The 16137-nt window shown below is 43.1% G+C and overlaps 1 protein-coding gene across 2 annotated transcripts in view; it reads right to left on the bottom strand.

Moving 5' to 3' along the window:
- The window catches only part of PLEKHD1 (pleckstrin homology and coiled-coil domain containing D1), a 41744-nt gene extending 30395 nt beyond the window's left edge, over nucleotides 1–11349 (bottom strand). Inside the window, exons 1-3 of one of the 2 annotated variants that reach the window (XM_021004781.2) lie at nucleotides 10732–11349; nucleotides 1418–1511; nucleotides 723–812 (exon numbers count right to left, since the gene is read on the bottom strand). In XM_021004781.2, coding sequence (XP_020860440.1) covers nucleotides 723–812; nucleotides 1418–1511; nucleotides 10732–10880 — 333 coding nt within the window. In that variant the 5' untranslated portion in view covers nucleotides 10881–11349. The remainder of the gene's footprint in view (nucleotides 1–722; nucleotides 813–1417; nucleotides 1512–10731) is intronic. The other variant, XM_078151558.1, reaches the window with a different exon arrangement.
- Nucleotides 11350–16137: the final 4788 nt, after the last annotated feature.

Below are 16137 nucleotides of genomic sequence, written 5' to 3'. Positions count from 1 at the left end.
GGCAGGAGGAGACACTGGGTTTGGCCCATGTGAGCCAGTGCACATCAGAGAGGCTCAGCATCATTGTCTCCTTTCTCCTAGCTCTCCCCTCTTCCATACTGGTGTGGGCAGTTCAGGTCCTTGCACTCAACAAGGACAGTAGCCAAATACTTACAGAGTAAGTACCCTCTTGACAGAAGGGTCTGTTCCTGCTTGTAGTCTATGCCTTCCCAAAGGACTTCAAGTCCATATAAACACCACCCTCCAAAACCCAACAATATTCCACTATCCATACACAGCTGGATCTTAACAGTGCTCATATGGGCAAAGAACAATACCTTTCTACTATCTCCTTGTCAGAGGCATATGTGTGCAATAAATACCCTTTGGCACGCATCCACATTCCTTCAAAACACAGGAAAACACAGCTTCCAAAACAAAGGAAATTTTGGTAATGTTGTCTATTCTCAAGACGGGTCAGTGACAAGGCTGGGAATGTTTGGCAGCCCAAGAAAGGAAGAGGATGAGAGGGTCATAGCCCTTCTTTAATCCACCAATAGTCCTCAGTTAATTATCTCAGATACAATCAGTAGGCCACAAACCCCTTGGGTACCTTTTGAGCAAATGGAAGCCAATGGTATTGTCTGAGTGGTTCCTGATCTATAGGTCTGGAGGATATCATAGGAGTTGGTCTTCTTATATTCCCCACCCTGGGAAGCCAGGGAAGAGGAAGCTTTACTCACATGGAAGTCCTGGTGAGAGATCTTCATGGCATAGGGCATGTTGGGCTCTTCTTTGGCTTCTACCAGACAGCCTCCCAGAGGTATGACACCCTAAGTGGACAATCAGAATATATGACCCACTTCAGTCTTGGAGTCAGACTGACTGAGGTATTCTATTGAGACACAGTACCCTACCCTAAAGACCTTAGACTGGAAGCCAGACAGAAGGGCCCTTGGGAAGAGAATCGGAGTTATTAATAGTAAAGGGAGGGGACACCTGAGGAAGAAGCCTAATATACCCTATTTCAGCCCCCTGGTCAGCTTCCCTATCTTAGGAGGACTTAGCTGACTCAGTTATTCCTTAGGTCAGACAGGTTCCCAGTTCCTAGGCAGTTCTCAGAGATTCCCTGACTCCCTGATCTCAAACTGCTTCAAGTATGAGATCCTACCTAGACCCAAGTCCACTTTATCCATGGTGACCTTTTTTATTCTCCTACCCAAATACAAAACCAGGACACATGGTCTGGCAAAGTCTACTAGTTTTGCAAAGCTTCATTAAAAGCACATTTTCCTTATTTTGACTTCAGCATTATTGTGAAAACCCAGGACATAGGGTCTTCACTGACTTTGCTACATTCTTTCTCTCCTCACTTTAACACTCCAATCCCCCCCCCACACACCCCCAAGCTCCAAGCATGAAATACTGATGGCCTCACCTTAGGATGGATGTTGAAATATTTATTGCTTTCGAAGCTTTTTTTTTCACTTTCAGAGTAGTAAAGCAGAAAGCTTTCTTTGATGATGAAAAACCTGAAGTGGGGACCAGGGAGAAGAGAGCAAGGAGAAGGAAAGAGAGTCAAGAAAGTACCTTGGGTACAAGAGAATGAATAGGGTTGATGCTATAGTGAATGATGGAGAAGATCTTCCACTGGTTCCATATACCTCCCTAGCTCCCGGAAGTGGTCACTTTGGAAATTTTGGACTGAATTGGTCCCCAAAGCAACCCTATGTTCTAGTACCAGTAGGTTACTAACATTTTTGCTTCTTTCTCTAAGAGACAGCCCAGAACCTCTGAGCATATTAAAACCATGGTTGAAGAAGGACAATAATAAGCTGGAAAGTATCCAGCAAAGGGCAACCAAGATGGGGAAAAACCTTCAGTCCCTGTCGTATGAGGACCAGCTGAAAGAACAGGAAATGTTTAGTTAGCCTGGAGAAAAAATTTATTAGGGGATATGATATATCTTCAAATAGTTGAAGTTACCATGTGGAGAAGGGTTTCACTTTGTTCTGTTTGGCCCCATAGGGTAGAACCCTGGAGCAATGGGTAGAAATTGAAAATAAGCAGATTTTTTTTTTAGGCAATTGGGGTTAAGTGACTTGCCCAGGGTCACACAGCTAGTAAGTTTCAAGTGTCTGAGGGTGGATTTGAACTCAGGTCCTCCTGACTTCAGGGCCGATGCTCTCTCCACTGTGCCACCTAGCTGCCCCCTAGAAGCAGATATTTTCACTACTGATGTGGCAGCTATTGGAAAGCATACCCTATGTGTGCACGTGGGATTATTCTATGTAATTTTACTAAACAGTCTGATTAAATTTTTTGTTGGTTTTGAACAAATGTGTTCTCTGACATGCTAATAAAAGTAAACACACTTTCTTTCATAACATGATTACAGTGGAAATCTATTTTGAATGACTGCACATATGTAACCTTTATCAGATTGTTTGCCTTCTCAGTGATGAAAGAGGGGAGGGAGGTTGGGAGAGAATTTAGAACTCAAAATTGTAAAAAACGAAGGCTACAAATTGTTTTTACATGTAACTGGGAAAAAAAATTAAATTTTTTTAAAAGTTGAGGAATTTGGGGGAAAAAAGGAGAATTGTACATGAATCTAAGACTCTACACGCAGCTTGGTGTTCCTTTTAAGTATACAATAAATTCAATATATAACTTTTAAAAATTTTCATTAGTAAAATAAAAAGTAAACACACTGATAGGGGTTTGTGAGTGGCAGTTGTGAACTGATTCACCAAACACCTCAAGTCTGGATTGGCTTTTCCAGGCTACACTTCAGTTCTCCTTTGTGTGCTCATTCATCTCTATCACTATCAACATTCATTTACCAAGCACCTACTATGTGCAGGGCAGTATGCTAGAAACTGTGGGCAATACGTGGACAAAATAAGAGAATTCTTGCTCTCAAGGCACCTGTAGTCTGGTAAGGGAGTCAATATAGAGACACAAAACAAGATAAGTGACATAAGATGCAGGAGAAAATGTCCTGTCTTTTTGTTTTTTCTTCTAGTTTGCAAGAGTCAGACACGGGGAGACAGGATGTGCACATAGAGTATACTATAGCCGACATGGCACTGGTAGGAAAAAAAACAAACCCTCACACTCCCAAAGTTCTATAGGCCAAAAGCATATGGCATGGCCAAAAGCACCAGGCAGGGATGATTAGGAGATAAAGGGCTCCTGGGTTGGGGAAAGAAGGAAATAGGAGAACCATGAGGCTTGAGAAGGGAAAAGCTTCCATGCGAAGCCTGGGCCAGGAGGTGATAAGCTATGGAACTACAGGAGTGTAGCTGGTAGCAACAGCAAATGGCATTGTGCACCTGAGAGACAGCAGCTATGGAAACAGCAATCACCTGAAACAAGCGAAATGTCTGGCAGATAAGTAGAACCTATACATGTCATCGAGTTTGCTACAGTGAAGATTAATTGCAGTGAACTTGAGCTGCTTTTCCTGTTGATGATATGAATTTGTTCCCTGTTAGTAGATTTGGGTCCAAGGGCCATTTATTTCCTTATCTGTTTTGTAATAAATATGTTTAAGTTAAAAATGCTTACCAACGTTTGCCTTGGTTGTTAGCGAGCTGATGGGTTGACTCAACCACTCTAGAAATAAACTAGATTATGTTAACTTTTCTCTGAGATTTTGGGTGGGGGTTCAAACTAATGAGATGAGCTATTAGGCATGCCTCAAAGACAGAATCCTATCTTGACTGCCAACAGTATAGGGGGTTAGGATCCCCACTTGACACCCAGGTTACAATAATCCAAGGTGGCACATGATAAGGACCAGGCCAGAAAAGAGACCTATCTCTGAAGACTGGGGTGGCTGGGAAAAGGATTCATGGAGAAGTTGGACTTGTGTTGGGAAGGGTAGGTAGTATTTAAATAGGTCATGAAGCTTGAGTGTGAGAGTGTGTGTGTGTGTGTGTGTGTGTGTGTGTGTGTGACTTATTGACTGATTGGATTGTTTCAGGGGGCTAAAGCAGCCAGATGGACACAGTTTCCCTGTTCCCATATGGGATCAAGACCTATAGCTTAAGAAACACTGAAGGGGTCATGGGTGGAAAAAGTTTAAGAAGCTTGACCTAGGGAATAGGGGCAAGGGAACAGGGAATAGGGAAGCCCTGCCCTTACAGTGAACATACCTTTGAAATAACATGTGTAAAGTACCTTGCAAACCTTAGCTATATAAATGCTAACTATTATTATTATTTCCATATAGAAAAGAGGAGGGCTTAACAAATACAGTATCAAGGGGCAATAGTAATAAACATTTTTTAAGGGCCTACTATGTGCCTGGCACTGTGCTGGAGATACACAGAAAGGCAAAGCACATGCTCTCAAGGAACTCATAGTCTAATGGGGAAGACAACCTGCAAACAATTATGCACAGACAAGGTATATACAGGATAATCCACAGAGGAAAAGCACTAGAATTAACAGGGATAAGAAAAGGCTCCCTCCAGAAGGTGGGATTTTAGCTGGGACAGGAGGTGGAAGTGAGGCAGGAGAGGATTCCAGGCACAGGGGATAGCCAGTGATAATGCCCAGATTTGGGAGATGGAGTGTCTTGTCTGACGAACAGCAAGGAGACCTGGATCAAAGAGCATGTGGTGGGGCATAAGTAGTAAGGAAACTGGAAAGATAGGAGGCAGGGCTAGTTTACAAAGGGCTTTAGATGTCAAGTAGAAGATTTTATATTTGATCACAGAAGTAATAGGGAGCCACTTGGATTTATTGAGTAGGGGGTTACATGGTCAGACCTGTACTTTAGGGAGATCAGTTTGGCCACTGAATGGAGGACAAACTGGACCCAGGAGAAACTTAAGGCAGGAAGACTAACCATTAGGCTATTGCAATAATGTAGGTGTGAGGTGATGTGCGTCTGTGCCATGACAGTGGTGGTGGCAGTGTCAAAGGAAAGAAGGCATATACACGAGATGTTACAAAATCGACCTTGTTGAGTCTCTGTTGAGTATCCCTTCTATGCCTGAGTAAGCAAATACCCATCAATTTGCTAACAGTTAGATGATCCATTAATGTCTTGCTTCATTTCAATCCAGACCAGCATGAAATCTGGACTACACCAAGAATGTTTTACACAGGCATGTGCTGGTAAATGGTTTTTAACAACCAGCTCTCTGAAATGAAATGTATGGAGGACACACTTTCAGGTTTATTCTGCATTATTAATATTTTCTCCATCATGTTCTTAATTCTAGACAATCAGCAAAATAATAAACCAAGCCCAAATTTGTATCATTCCATGGTTTAAATACTCTCACTGAAAATTTAACAGTTGTCTGTCCTGAGCCAATTTACAAAGCACTCGTTTCACATGCCCACGAGGTAAGCAGGGCCACTGTCATCTCTTTTAGACAGAGAAGGGAACTGAGGCTCAGTGAGGAGCTGCCCGAGGTCACACGGCTAGTTCAAATGCAGGTCTTTCTTCTAACTTCAAATCCAGCAGAAAGCAGTGACCTTTCTGCCACAGGGCTGCCTCCTGTACACCATAGTTCTTTGTCTATTCCACAAAGGCCTTTTGGAGGCTATATTTACTTTGAGGGATCCACAATTTCCTTGTTGTGATTATGCCCTCCGCACCTCTTCATTCTGGGCAGTTCTCACCTATGTTTTTTCATAAGACATATACATAGAAAGTCTAGTCAAACTGCTTCCTTACTTTCATATATTTTGGGTTTGCCAATAGGTTATTCAGGGTTATTGATGTAAAAGGCAAACTAACATAATTGTTGTCATTGAGTCATTTTTTAGTCATATCTGATGCTTTGTGACCCCATGTGGGATTTTCTTGGAAAGGATACTGCAGTGGTTTGCCATTTCCTTCTCCAGCTCATTTTTACAAGTGAGAGAACTAAGGCAAACTGGGTTAAGTGACTTGCCCAGGGTCACATAGCTAGAAAGTGCCTGAGGCTGGATTTGAACACACGAAAAGGAGTCTTCCTATCTCCAGGCCCAGTGAACTATTTACTGCACCACCTAGCTGCCCTTCTTAAAGCTTGCCTTCTCTCCCCAAAACTTTCAGTTTTAAAAGTGGACTTGAAACCTCTAATGCCTTAACTCCAAATGGAAGGAATTATAGGCACAGCAACAGGCCAATGGAAGAAATATTTTTGGAGACGGAGCAACTTTTAGCAGGGCCTTCATCATGCCACAAAGACAGTCAATGATACACTTGATGTGTAAGCCTGGCCTGGAATTTAATTGTACAAAAGAGCTAGTCAGACTAGGGGGTTTGGACTGTAACAGGAGAACTAAAGAATTCTGTCCCACTCTTTCAGGATTCCTGTAAGGGGTTCATAGGACTAGACTCCTCTGGGATTTATCCCTAAAGAGGTGTTTGTTCTTTCCCTGCTTTAGTTATTTTTGTTAATCCCTTTAGGGGTATCTAACCCTAGCATAGCAGATCCTTTTACTCTGGAGGGTTCCAAGGGATTACCAAATCATTGTCCAAAGGGCTTCACCTAGCAGTACCAAGAGTGTGACCAACAGCTGTGAATTAATCAGAACATAACTCTCAAAGTGGAAGGTGTGGGAGGGAGGTGTCACAGAGAGCAGGCAAAGACCACTTTCATATCACTGCTGATTTTTGTTGTTCAATCGTATCCGATTCTTCGTGACCCCATGGACCATACTATTCATGGAGTTTTCTTGACAAAGATCCTGGAGTGGTTTGCCATTTCTTTCTCCAATGGATTAAGGCAAACAGAAGTTAAGTGACTTGCCCAAGGTTACACAGCTAATAAGTGTCAAGAGGCCAGATTCGAACTAGGTCTTCCTGACTCCAGGTACAGCATTCTATCCACTGAGCCATCTAGCTGCCTCCTATTAGTGGTATTAACAGTAATTATTATTATTATTGTTGTTGAGTTATTCATCAGTTATATCTGTGACCCCATTTGGGATTTTCTTGGCAAAGATGCTGGAGTGGTTTGCCATTTCCTTCTCATTTTACAGATAAGGAACTGAGGCAAACATGGTTAAGTTACTTGCCCAGGGTCACACAGCTAGTAAGTGTCTGAAGCTGGATTTGAACTCACGAAGATGAGTCTTCCTGATTCCAAGCCAGGTGCTCTATCCACTGAACCACCTAGCTGCCCATTTTTAGAATCGACCATCATATTAGCATTGCTATGTTCATGAGCCAAATCAAATTCCCAGCCAATGTTTGTTGGAGGAGGCCAGGTTAGAAGGTGAAAGAAAAAACAAGACTCAGTGGCTTCAGAATCATTTAAGATTACATCCTAAGAAGGGGCCAAGGACTTTACAAGAAAACCCAGGTCCTTTTTACAGTCCTTTGAAGAAGCTCAGCATTATAGCTTTGCAACTAGACAGAGGTCAATTAATTCTCAGAGCTGGGATTAGAATTTCTGCACCCAAAGTCTTTCCTCCCTACCTCCCTATTTCTCACTAAAACAAATTTCAACTCCAATCTTTCTCCGGGGAAGAGGGCTTTTCACTCAGATACCACCCCTCTGGTAGTTGTAATAAAGCTGATCCCATTTTGTGCATCCTCAGATAGTCATCTCCTAGACTACAGGAGAAGGAAGATGATAATGCTATCTACCTCTGTGGAGGTTTCAGGAGGAGGGTGCAGGAACCTGAAGGGAATGCAGAATCAGAGACCTCTGGGAACTGCTTATTCATGAAGGAAGAGGCTGCTTTGCAGCTGGCCCAGCCCCAGCCAGTCTGCTGACTCACTGATTTGGCCTGGGGCTTATCTGATGCTCTTCCTGAGCTTTCTTTACCAGGCCACTTCCATTGCTACTGCAATGGTAGCCACCTCTCCTGCTGTTCACAACACTATAAGCTCACAGGCTCCTAGATTCAGACCTGGAAGAGACCTTAGAGGTCATGGAGTCCAACCGTCTCATTTTATAGATGAGGAAACTGAAGTCCAGAGAAATTAAGTCATACAGGTATCAAATAGCAAAGAAGGCCAAAAATGGGGATTTGAACTCAGGTCCTCTGATCCCCAAATCCAGCAGTAGTTTTTCCACTAAAACATGCTGCCCTTTCACAAATGTCAAAGGGTTTTATAAACGATGCAAATATAAATTCAACATATTTTCAATTCCCAGCATTTCCTCCAACCCTTCCATCATTTTAGAAATAGGCCCTTACCTTTCTATGAATTGCAAAAGAAACTTTTCCCAGCAGGAAATCTCCTTTGCCATCCTCTTCTAGTTCCCACAAATGTAGAACTGCTTGGGCAGTGATGGGAGAATCTCTCTCTCTTTCTGTCTCTCTCTCTCTGTCTCTCTGTCTTTCTGTCTCTATGTCTTTTTTTTGCTGCTTTTAGGGGAGCAGCCAGTTGCTTTTGTCATGGGTGTGAGTCTCGGGAGAAGATGAAGACACCCTTGAACAGTCACCTTTTCACTCTGATCCTAACATATCCTCAGTAGGCAAGGAAGAAGACAACCAGTCCAGAAGCAATTTCAGAAAAGAGGATTGATGATGGTTGCAAAGAGAAGCTCAGCCCACCAGATCCATCTTGTCTCATTAGTTATTTATATTTCTCCTGACATCCCAGAGCACTGAACCTTTTAAAGACAAGTGCCCTGTCAGGAGGGCATTGATTGTTCTCATGATATTGCTTATTTCAGTTGTCTATGGTCACTAATTAGCTAAGGTCCACGATGGGGAGGGAGGGAAGGGAGTAGAGCAGCTCCACTTTACAAAGTGGGAGGCTGGATCTCTTCTACAGCCCCAGTCTAAGTCTAGCAATGTTGGGATGATTTTTATTTCTTTTCCAAATCCCAGAAGATTAGATCTGTAAATTGGAAACTTTCACCCTTCTCTACTCTCCAAAAACTTAGCTTGCTGGGAGTGAGATGATTCCTTAGTAGGGCTCGATTCCTGGGGCAAATCTGTGCTGGGGCACCTCTGCCCCTGGTGAAATCATGAAGCATCATGATGAAGTAGAAAGGACGTGCAATTTAGAGTTTGTGGGTTTGAATCCCTACTCTCCCACCTGTGAGATCTTGGGCAAGTCACTTCTCTAGGCCTCATTTTCCTCATCTGTAAAATGATCTGGAGAAGGGAATGGCAAACCACTCTCATATCTTTGCCAGAAAGACAAGAAAACCCCAAATGGGGTCGTGAAGAGTCTGACACAACTAAACAATAAAAACAACCCCAATGTTTGCATTCAGTTGCCAAGAAGAGGCAGAGTCTGGCAATAAGAAAGCCTCTTGACCCCACAGAAAAGCCATCTCCAAACACTGATCCTATGAAAGGACACCCTGCTAATCTAACTTGGATACGGTCAATAAAGAGTAGACAGCTCTCCGGCTGCCTCCAGGGATCAAAAGAGTCACTTAATCTTAGATCTCCACAGGACTTTTCCGTCCCACATCCAGCTTTCCAAAGATTTCTTGTTAAACCCTCCCTCAGGGTCAAGGTGTGTGTGTATGTGGGGGGGGGGGCAGTCTAATCTCAGTTTCTATATACTATATACTTCATCCCAGGCCTTTTAAAAGCATTACTTTGGGGGCAGCTAAGTGGCATAGTGGATAGAGTACCGGCCCTGCATTCAGGAGGACCTGAGTTCAAATGTGGCCTCAGACACATAACACTTATTAGCTGTGTGACCCTGGGCAAGTCACTTAACCCCACTGCCTAGCCAAAAAAAAAAAAAGGCATTACTTTCATAAGCAGACTTCCTACTATTGTAGCTTGTTAATCTTTTGTCTAAGAGATTGAGCTAAGTACCCAATTTGGGGGCATATGGGAGGAGAGGAAAGATTGAAATGTCCAGTTTAGAGCTGAAACTAGGGTGGGGCAGCTTCATTCCAGGAACCTAAACAGGGAGTACTTTCTCTCATACTTCTGTGGAGACCACCATCCTCTCCCTTTCCTCCCTGTTCAGAGTCCTCTGTTGACCCATGCCCTCATGGGGTTTGGAGGGTGAAGTTAGGCCCCAGGAGAGGGCAAGGCATTGAGATATTGGGCCAATGGGGTTCAGGGCAAGGGCCAGGCTACCATCTCTCCTGGCAGGACTGTATCTGCTTGACTCCCTCTTCTAAGGTCTGTCTGTACTACCCTTCCACCAAAAGATTTTGCCCTGGATGCCAGAATTTCTAGTTATGCCTCTAGTCCAGTCTGTCCCCCTCAAATACGTACTTAGCCTGGCATATTGGTGCCTGGTGAGGCTTATGAAGTCAATGAAATCCAGAAGCAGTTTTATAGTGAGGGTCTCTCCCCAACAAAATTTCTTCTAGCTCAACAAGGAGATGGTGAAGTCTCCTCCCATCTCCTCAAAGCAGAGGTACTGTCAGCCCAACCCTCCTGTATGAGGTGACCCCAATTCACAGCTTAATAAATGTCTGCATTTGGACTGGTCCTTGGATCAAAGTACCAATTCCACTTATACCCCCTAAACAGAAGTCTAATATTCTCTTCATTCTAGTATCTTGGAACACTTAGGGACAAAGACTGCCAAATATTGAAACCAATTTCCAGAAGGGGCAAATGAGGACCGGAAAAAGGTGACGTCAAGGTCATATAACAAGGCACAGGCAGAGCTAGTTTGAAATGTCAAGTGTCTTGTCTCCCAGTTTATTGCCTGATCAAGAGAAGCATTCCTCAAAAACGAAAACCATTTTTCCCTTCCCTTCCCTCCCTCTGCCCCCACTCCTCCCCCATCCCTGAAAAAAACCATGCTTGCTTTCTCTCACTCCCTCTGAAGCCCCAAGCACCTTCAGAACGCACCTTCTGGACCACTTGGCTGACTGCCTCCCAAAGGGTCTCTTCCAGAGCACGCCATACAGCTGCACTTTAGTGCTGATGTCCAGGGCATCGGCATCTGCCTGTTCCATGGAAGGGGAGGGAGAAACTGAATTGGATTTGGAAGCGAACATTTTATCTTAGAGGAATTTCCCCCTCCCCTCCTCAAAACTTCCCTGAATCCAGTAGCTCCGGGGAGCTGACCGAAGGCAACAACGCAGAAAAACAATGTCTAAGATGGCTGGGGAGCCAGAGGAAAGTGAGGAGAGCCTACAGATAGGATCAATCCTCGGGTGGTTCAAGGCATAGTCGATACTTGTTTCCCGAGCGCAGAGATGAGCGAGGTTTCCTCTCACGGTCTGGTGCATTAAAGCAAAGAGGTCGACAGCCAGTCACAGGGAGATCAGAGCTTTACAAAGAACGGAGAAAAAAGCAGAGCAGTCGCCCTCCAGAAGAAATGCAGTAAACCAGGTTCCTTAATCGGTTTATGGGGAAGGCAGAAGGGGAGGTGGAGGGAACGATCCCAGGTGGGGGCTCGGAGGAAAAGGTACTTGAGCTTTGTCAGTCTGGTAACCGCAGCACCAAAACAACTCTCCTTTATCACTCCCTCCACTCCCCCCGCCCCCGCGCCATGCACACACCCCAATTCTGGCTGCCTTTGATTGGCCGTGAAAGGTAAGTCAGGGGCCACTTTAGATACTCCAATCGGAGTCCCTGAGCTGTCTCTGAAGGTCTCTCTGCTACCACTATCAGAGAAGGTCAGAAGATGGATTTCCTTACAGCCAGTATTCTGAAAATAACCACCCACATTCATAGAGCGCTTCATGATCTTAATAAAAAAAAAAAAGCTTTCTTCACCACTCTGACATAGAAGGTGCAAGTGTTATTAGGGCAAGAGATGAAAAAACTGAGGCTCAAGAGTGGAGTTCCAGGGGCTGCTGAGCAAACTGAGGCCAATCAATTACTTTAACAAAAGGCGGGGAGGGGGTGAGGGTGGGTGTGGGAGGGAGGCGTCCTAGGACAGCTGTTGGATAGGGAGGTTTGGACAGTTGAAGAAAGAGGCTTTCCTTGAAGAGTAACTGCAGGGGGCTACCCTTCTAGAACTGTGCCTCACTCTACCTTCTTAGTTCAAGTCAAATCAACAAGCATTTATTAAGTGCCTACTGTGTGCCAGGCAAAGAAAAGCAATAACAGTTCCTGAGCTTGAGATCAGTCCAAAACTGCCCCATCTCGTCTAGTCGGGGCCTTACAGATAATCTTCTAACCTAATGTTGTTGTTTATTTTAAATAAATTTTATTGCTGCCTTTTGTTTTTACATCTTGGTCATTAACCCTTTAAGCAAAACTGGGCTGAACCCAGTAACCACTTGTGTGACCTGAGGAAAATCTCTCATACTCTGTGAGCCTTAGTTTTGCCCATTAGTAAAACAGAGATTGAACCGGATGATTTCTATAGCCCTTTTCCAGCTCTAAAGACTATAATGTTATGACTCTCAAGGGGCTTAAGTAGCTAGAGAATAATAATAATGATGATAGTTAGCATTTATATATTGCCGATTATGTGCTAAGTGCTTTATAAATATTATCTCAGTTAATACAACAACCCTGGGAGATAGGTGCTATTATTATCCTCCTTTAACAGTTGTGAAACTGAGGCAAACAGAGGTTAAGCGTCTTGTCCAAGGTTACACAGCTAGTAAATGTTTGAGGGCAGAGTTGAACTCAGGTGTTTCTGATGCCAAACCTAGTGCTCTATACATTACACCACCTAGCTGCCCAACAGGGTATGGAATCTCTGGGAGGAGGTTCCACTGGGAAATGCAGGTGATGTAATAATAAGAGATACCAATAAAATTTTATTTTAAAAAAAGATTTCCATTCACCTAAATAAAACAAAGTTCAACTCAAAGGGGATGGCTTCCTATAGGGCTTTGTAAGATTTATATATATAGGATTTAAAGCTGGAAGAATCTCAGAGGTCATTGAGTCCAATCTAATTTTACCTAGAATGAAACTGAGATCCAGAGAAGCTATTTAAGTGACTTGCCTAAGGTTACAGAGATAGTAGCACAGTTGGGATTTGAACCCAGGTCTAATAACTCTAAATCCAATGTTCTTTCTATTACATGATCACACATCATCCCCACCCCAACTGCCCCAAACCTTACCATCTTATTAAGTCTAACCATTCCCAACATCCAGGACTGGACAACAGCCACACCATCTTTCCCCAGGGTGGTAGACCATTGCCTCACTGCTCAGGGCAGAGAATGTCTAGGGCTATGTGGCCCTGAGTAGTTCTGCAGATTGAGGTTTCCATTTCACATCTCTAACAAACTTTCAACATGGGGCACCAAGCCAATAACATGGAAATCTTCTCAGCCTGTAAGAGGTCATTAGCCTAGCCTGTAAAGTGAACCCTACTGCCCAAATTACCTGCTTCTTTGCTTGGGTTAGAAGGATGAACTGGCCACTAGGAGATTGAGGAAAAGGCAGAACTGTGTCCCAAGAAGGAAGGTAAGTTTGGTGGTTCCAAAGCATAAATATGAAGCTCTCTTTTTCTGTCAAGCTCCAGCTAAAATCCAACAGAAACCCACTGGCATACCTGGACTGATCTTGATGATTAGACCTGCTGAGGTCGGAAAGGATGTCTTGGTTAAAAAAAAAATTAAATCAAACCACCTAGCAGCTTACATATTCCCTCAAAAGTCTGTCCAGATCCCTGAGAATCCACTTTCTTTTCTTTTGCTTTTTTTTGGTAAGGCAATCAGGGTTAAGTGACTTGCCCAGGGTCACACAGCTAGTAAGTTTCAAGTGTCTGAGGCCAGATTGAACTCAAGTCCTCCTGACTCCAAGGCCAAAACTCTATCTACTGCACCACCTAGCTGCCCCCGAAAATCCACTTTCCCTTCAGATGTGTTTGTGTTTTCTTTTCTTTTTCATTAACAAACAAAACAAAACATACTGCTTGCTTTCACTCCTTTCAGTGAAGGTATTGCAATGCTGTCAGCTTATTTAAGATCCTGAAAGCTAATCTGGACCCCAAGATAAGTTCCAATGAAGGGTAAATATAGTAATAAATCTGGTATTCATTGCAGGGGATCTGGTATGACAAGTCACTGAATCTTGGGTCTACTTGATTCCAGAGACCAAGAAATGAGGAGGTTTTGTAACTTGAAGGAAGGGTCTGGAGATCAATGAAATTTAGACTAGAATAAGACACAAAATTGTTAGTGTTACTCAAGTCCCCAAATCCCTTGAGAGCAAGGTAACTCAGCTCTACTGAGAAAGAGTCCTCGATCTCACCCATGGGAGAAGTTTCCCAAAGTTTCTAGTGTAGCTACAGGAGATAGGGACGTGATGATACTGCTAGCTCCTCTCAAGTCTTTTCCTTCAGAAGCCTGAAAACTTAACTGCATTGTCGAATATGTCGGGGACTTTGACATGAGAACAAAAGGCTTGCTGGAGTCAACATGTCTCATTTCTAGGACGTGCGTACCATTCCATCAGGAATGGTGCTGCATGCTGTATACCATAATTGCTCATGTTTGGACAAGAACCATGCCTGCCTATTAATTTGTGGTTCAGTACCTCAGATGGAGGTGATACGACTATTTACACTCAGTACATCTCTTAATTGAAGGAGAAACTGAGAAATGCCTACTAATTAGCCACAGCTTCAGTTCAGAAGATTGGTGACAGAAACAAAAGACATTATGATACCAAAATATGGTATCAAGACCTTCATCCAGGAGGAGCCCTAGTATTGAAGGGACTCACAAGTTAACTGACTGATAGAACGCTAAACCATACAAAGTAATTCAAAGACTGGTCAACTTGCCTTTTTACAAACTTGGCCTGTGTAGCCCCAGAGAATAGAGGGAGCGCTATCAGAACTATTCACCACAACTACCTATTGCCCATAGAAGAGTCAGCTGGACTTTCTACTGAGCAGGTAGAGAGAATTGATGGACATTCACCTAGACAAAGGCTGAGGAAAAGAGACAGTCCGGCAGTTGTACAAAGACTTTGTGACCCAGATATGAGCATTAAAAACAATCCACCCAGCGAAGGAAACTATGTGTTACTACAGAACAGGAGAAATAAACCCTGAGGTAAAGACTCAGGGTACAGATTTAACCCACATAGCTTGAAAATACAGATTGCCAGCCCAGGTGTAGATACAAGCTCTGGCATATATAGGAGTTGAGAGATCAGTCAGTGAGAGGAGAACTAGGCCTATTACCAGGCTAAGTTACGATGTTCCAGGTAGACCTGATAGATATAGTTGCGCATGTCTCTAAGCAATACTAGAGATTCCTCATGTAAAATGTGCCTTGCATATAATTGTGTGTTTGCTATGAATTATTGTATGTTTGAGTTTTTATTTATTTATTTTTAATTTGCTGTTATGTGACTACGTTCTGTTCATGCTATGAAAGGTCTGTTTTGTTAATTACGTTGTATATATGCTACTGCTTATAGATAAACTGTACTTTATGTATAGGCCTATCGATAGTGTTATTAGAGCAGCTAGCCAGCCAGCATTACTTTGTTAGTTATCCATGCTAATTGCTTTTCATTGATCGCTGTGTATTATGGATATGCTTGTACATTCTAGTACTGTGTACTATGGAAATGCACATATTATGCTGTGTATTACAGATGTTATTATTATTATGCCATGTATTATGGATGTGCATGTTATATATCTAGTATGTAGCTAGGCACTATAGTACCATATCTACCGCATATTCTGTTAATGTGCATTTGGTTTATCTCAGTTTCAATGTTGCCTACGGTTGGTCACCTGGGACACCAGGAAAATCATCCTTGTTGTTTTTAAGGACTGATGTTTGTATTTATCCTGTACAGGTAGGTTCTAAGTGATCTTTGCAAGGAACTACAAAGAGTTTTGGCCCAGGGGAGAAATGTAACCCTGGTTGAGCTGAGTTACCCTGCTCTCAACGGGTTTTAGGACTGGGGTTTTTCTTGGCAAAGATACTGGAGTGATTTGCCATTTCCTTCTTCATTTTACAGATGAGGAAACTGAGACAAACAGGGTTAAGTGACTTGCCCAGGGTCACACAGCTAGGAGGCTGGATTTGAACTCATGTAGATGTCTTCCTGACTCCCAGCCTGGCTTTCTATCCACTGTACTACCTAGCTGCTCCAAATCTTGTTTACTTTCTAGCTTATTCTTTTAATTCAATTCACCAAATATTACTAGGCACCTGCTATGTTTAAGGCACTATGTTTGGTTTCTGGGTCCAACTGTCTCCAGGGTTCAGTAACCTGTCGTACCTTAAAGCCATTCGCTTGCTCTTTCTTGGGAAAAAAGACCCTTTTCACCCAATAAAAAAAATGCAAGAATATATTTTCTTGGATTTG

This window comes from Phascolarctos cinereus, unplaced genomic scaffold (assembly GCF_003287225.1).
Source record: "Phascolarctos cinereus isolate Bilbo 61053 unplaced genomic scaffold, phaCin_HiC Scaffold_3;HRSCAF=262, whole genome shotgun sequence".
Lineage (NCBI taxonomy): Eukaryota > Metazoa > Chordata > Mammalia > Diprotodontia > Phascolarctidae > Phascolarctos > Phascolarctos cinereus.
This window is presented reverse-complemented; position numbering and strand designations above follow the sequence as displayed.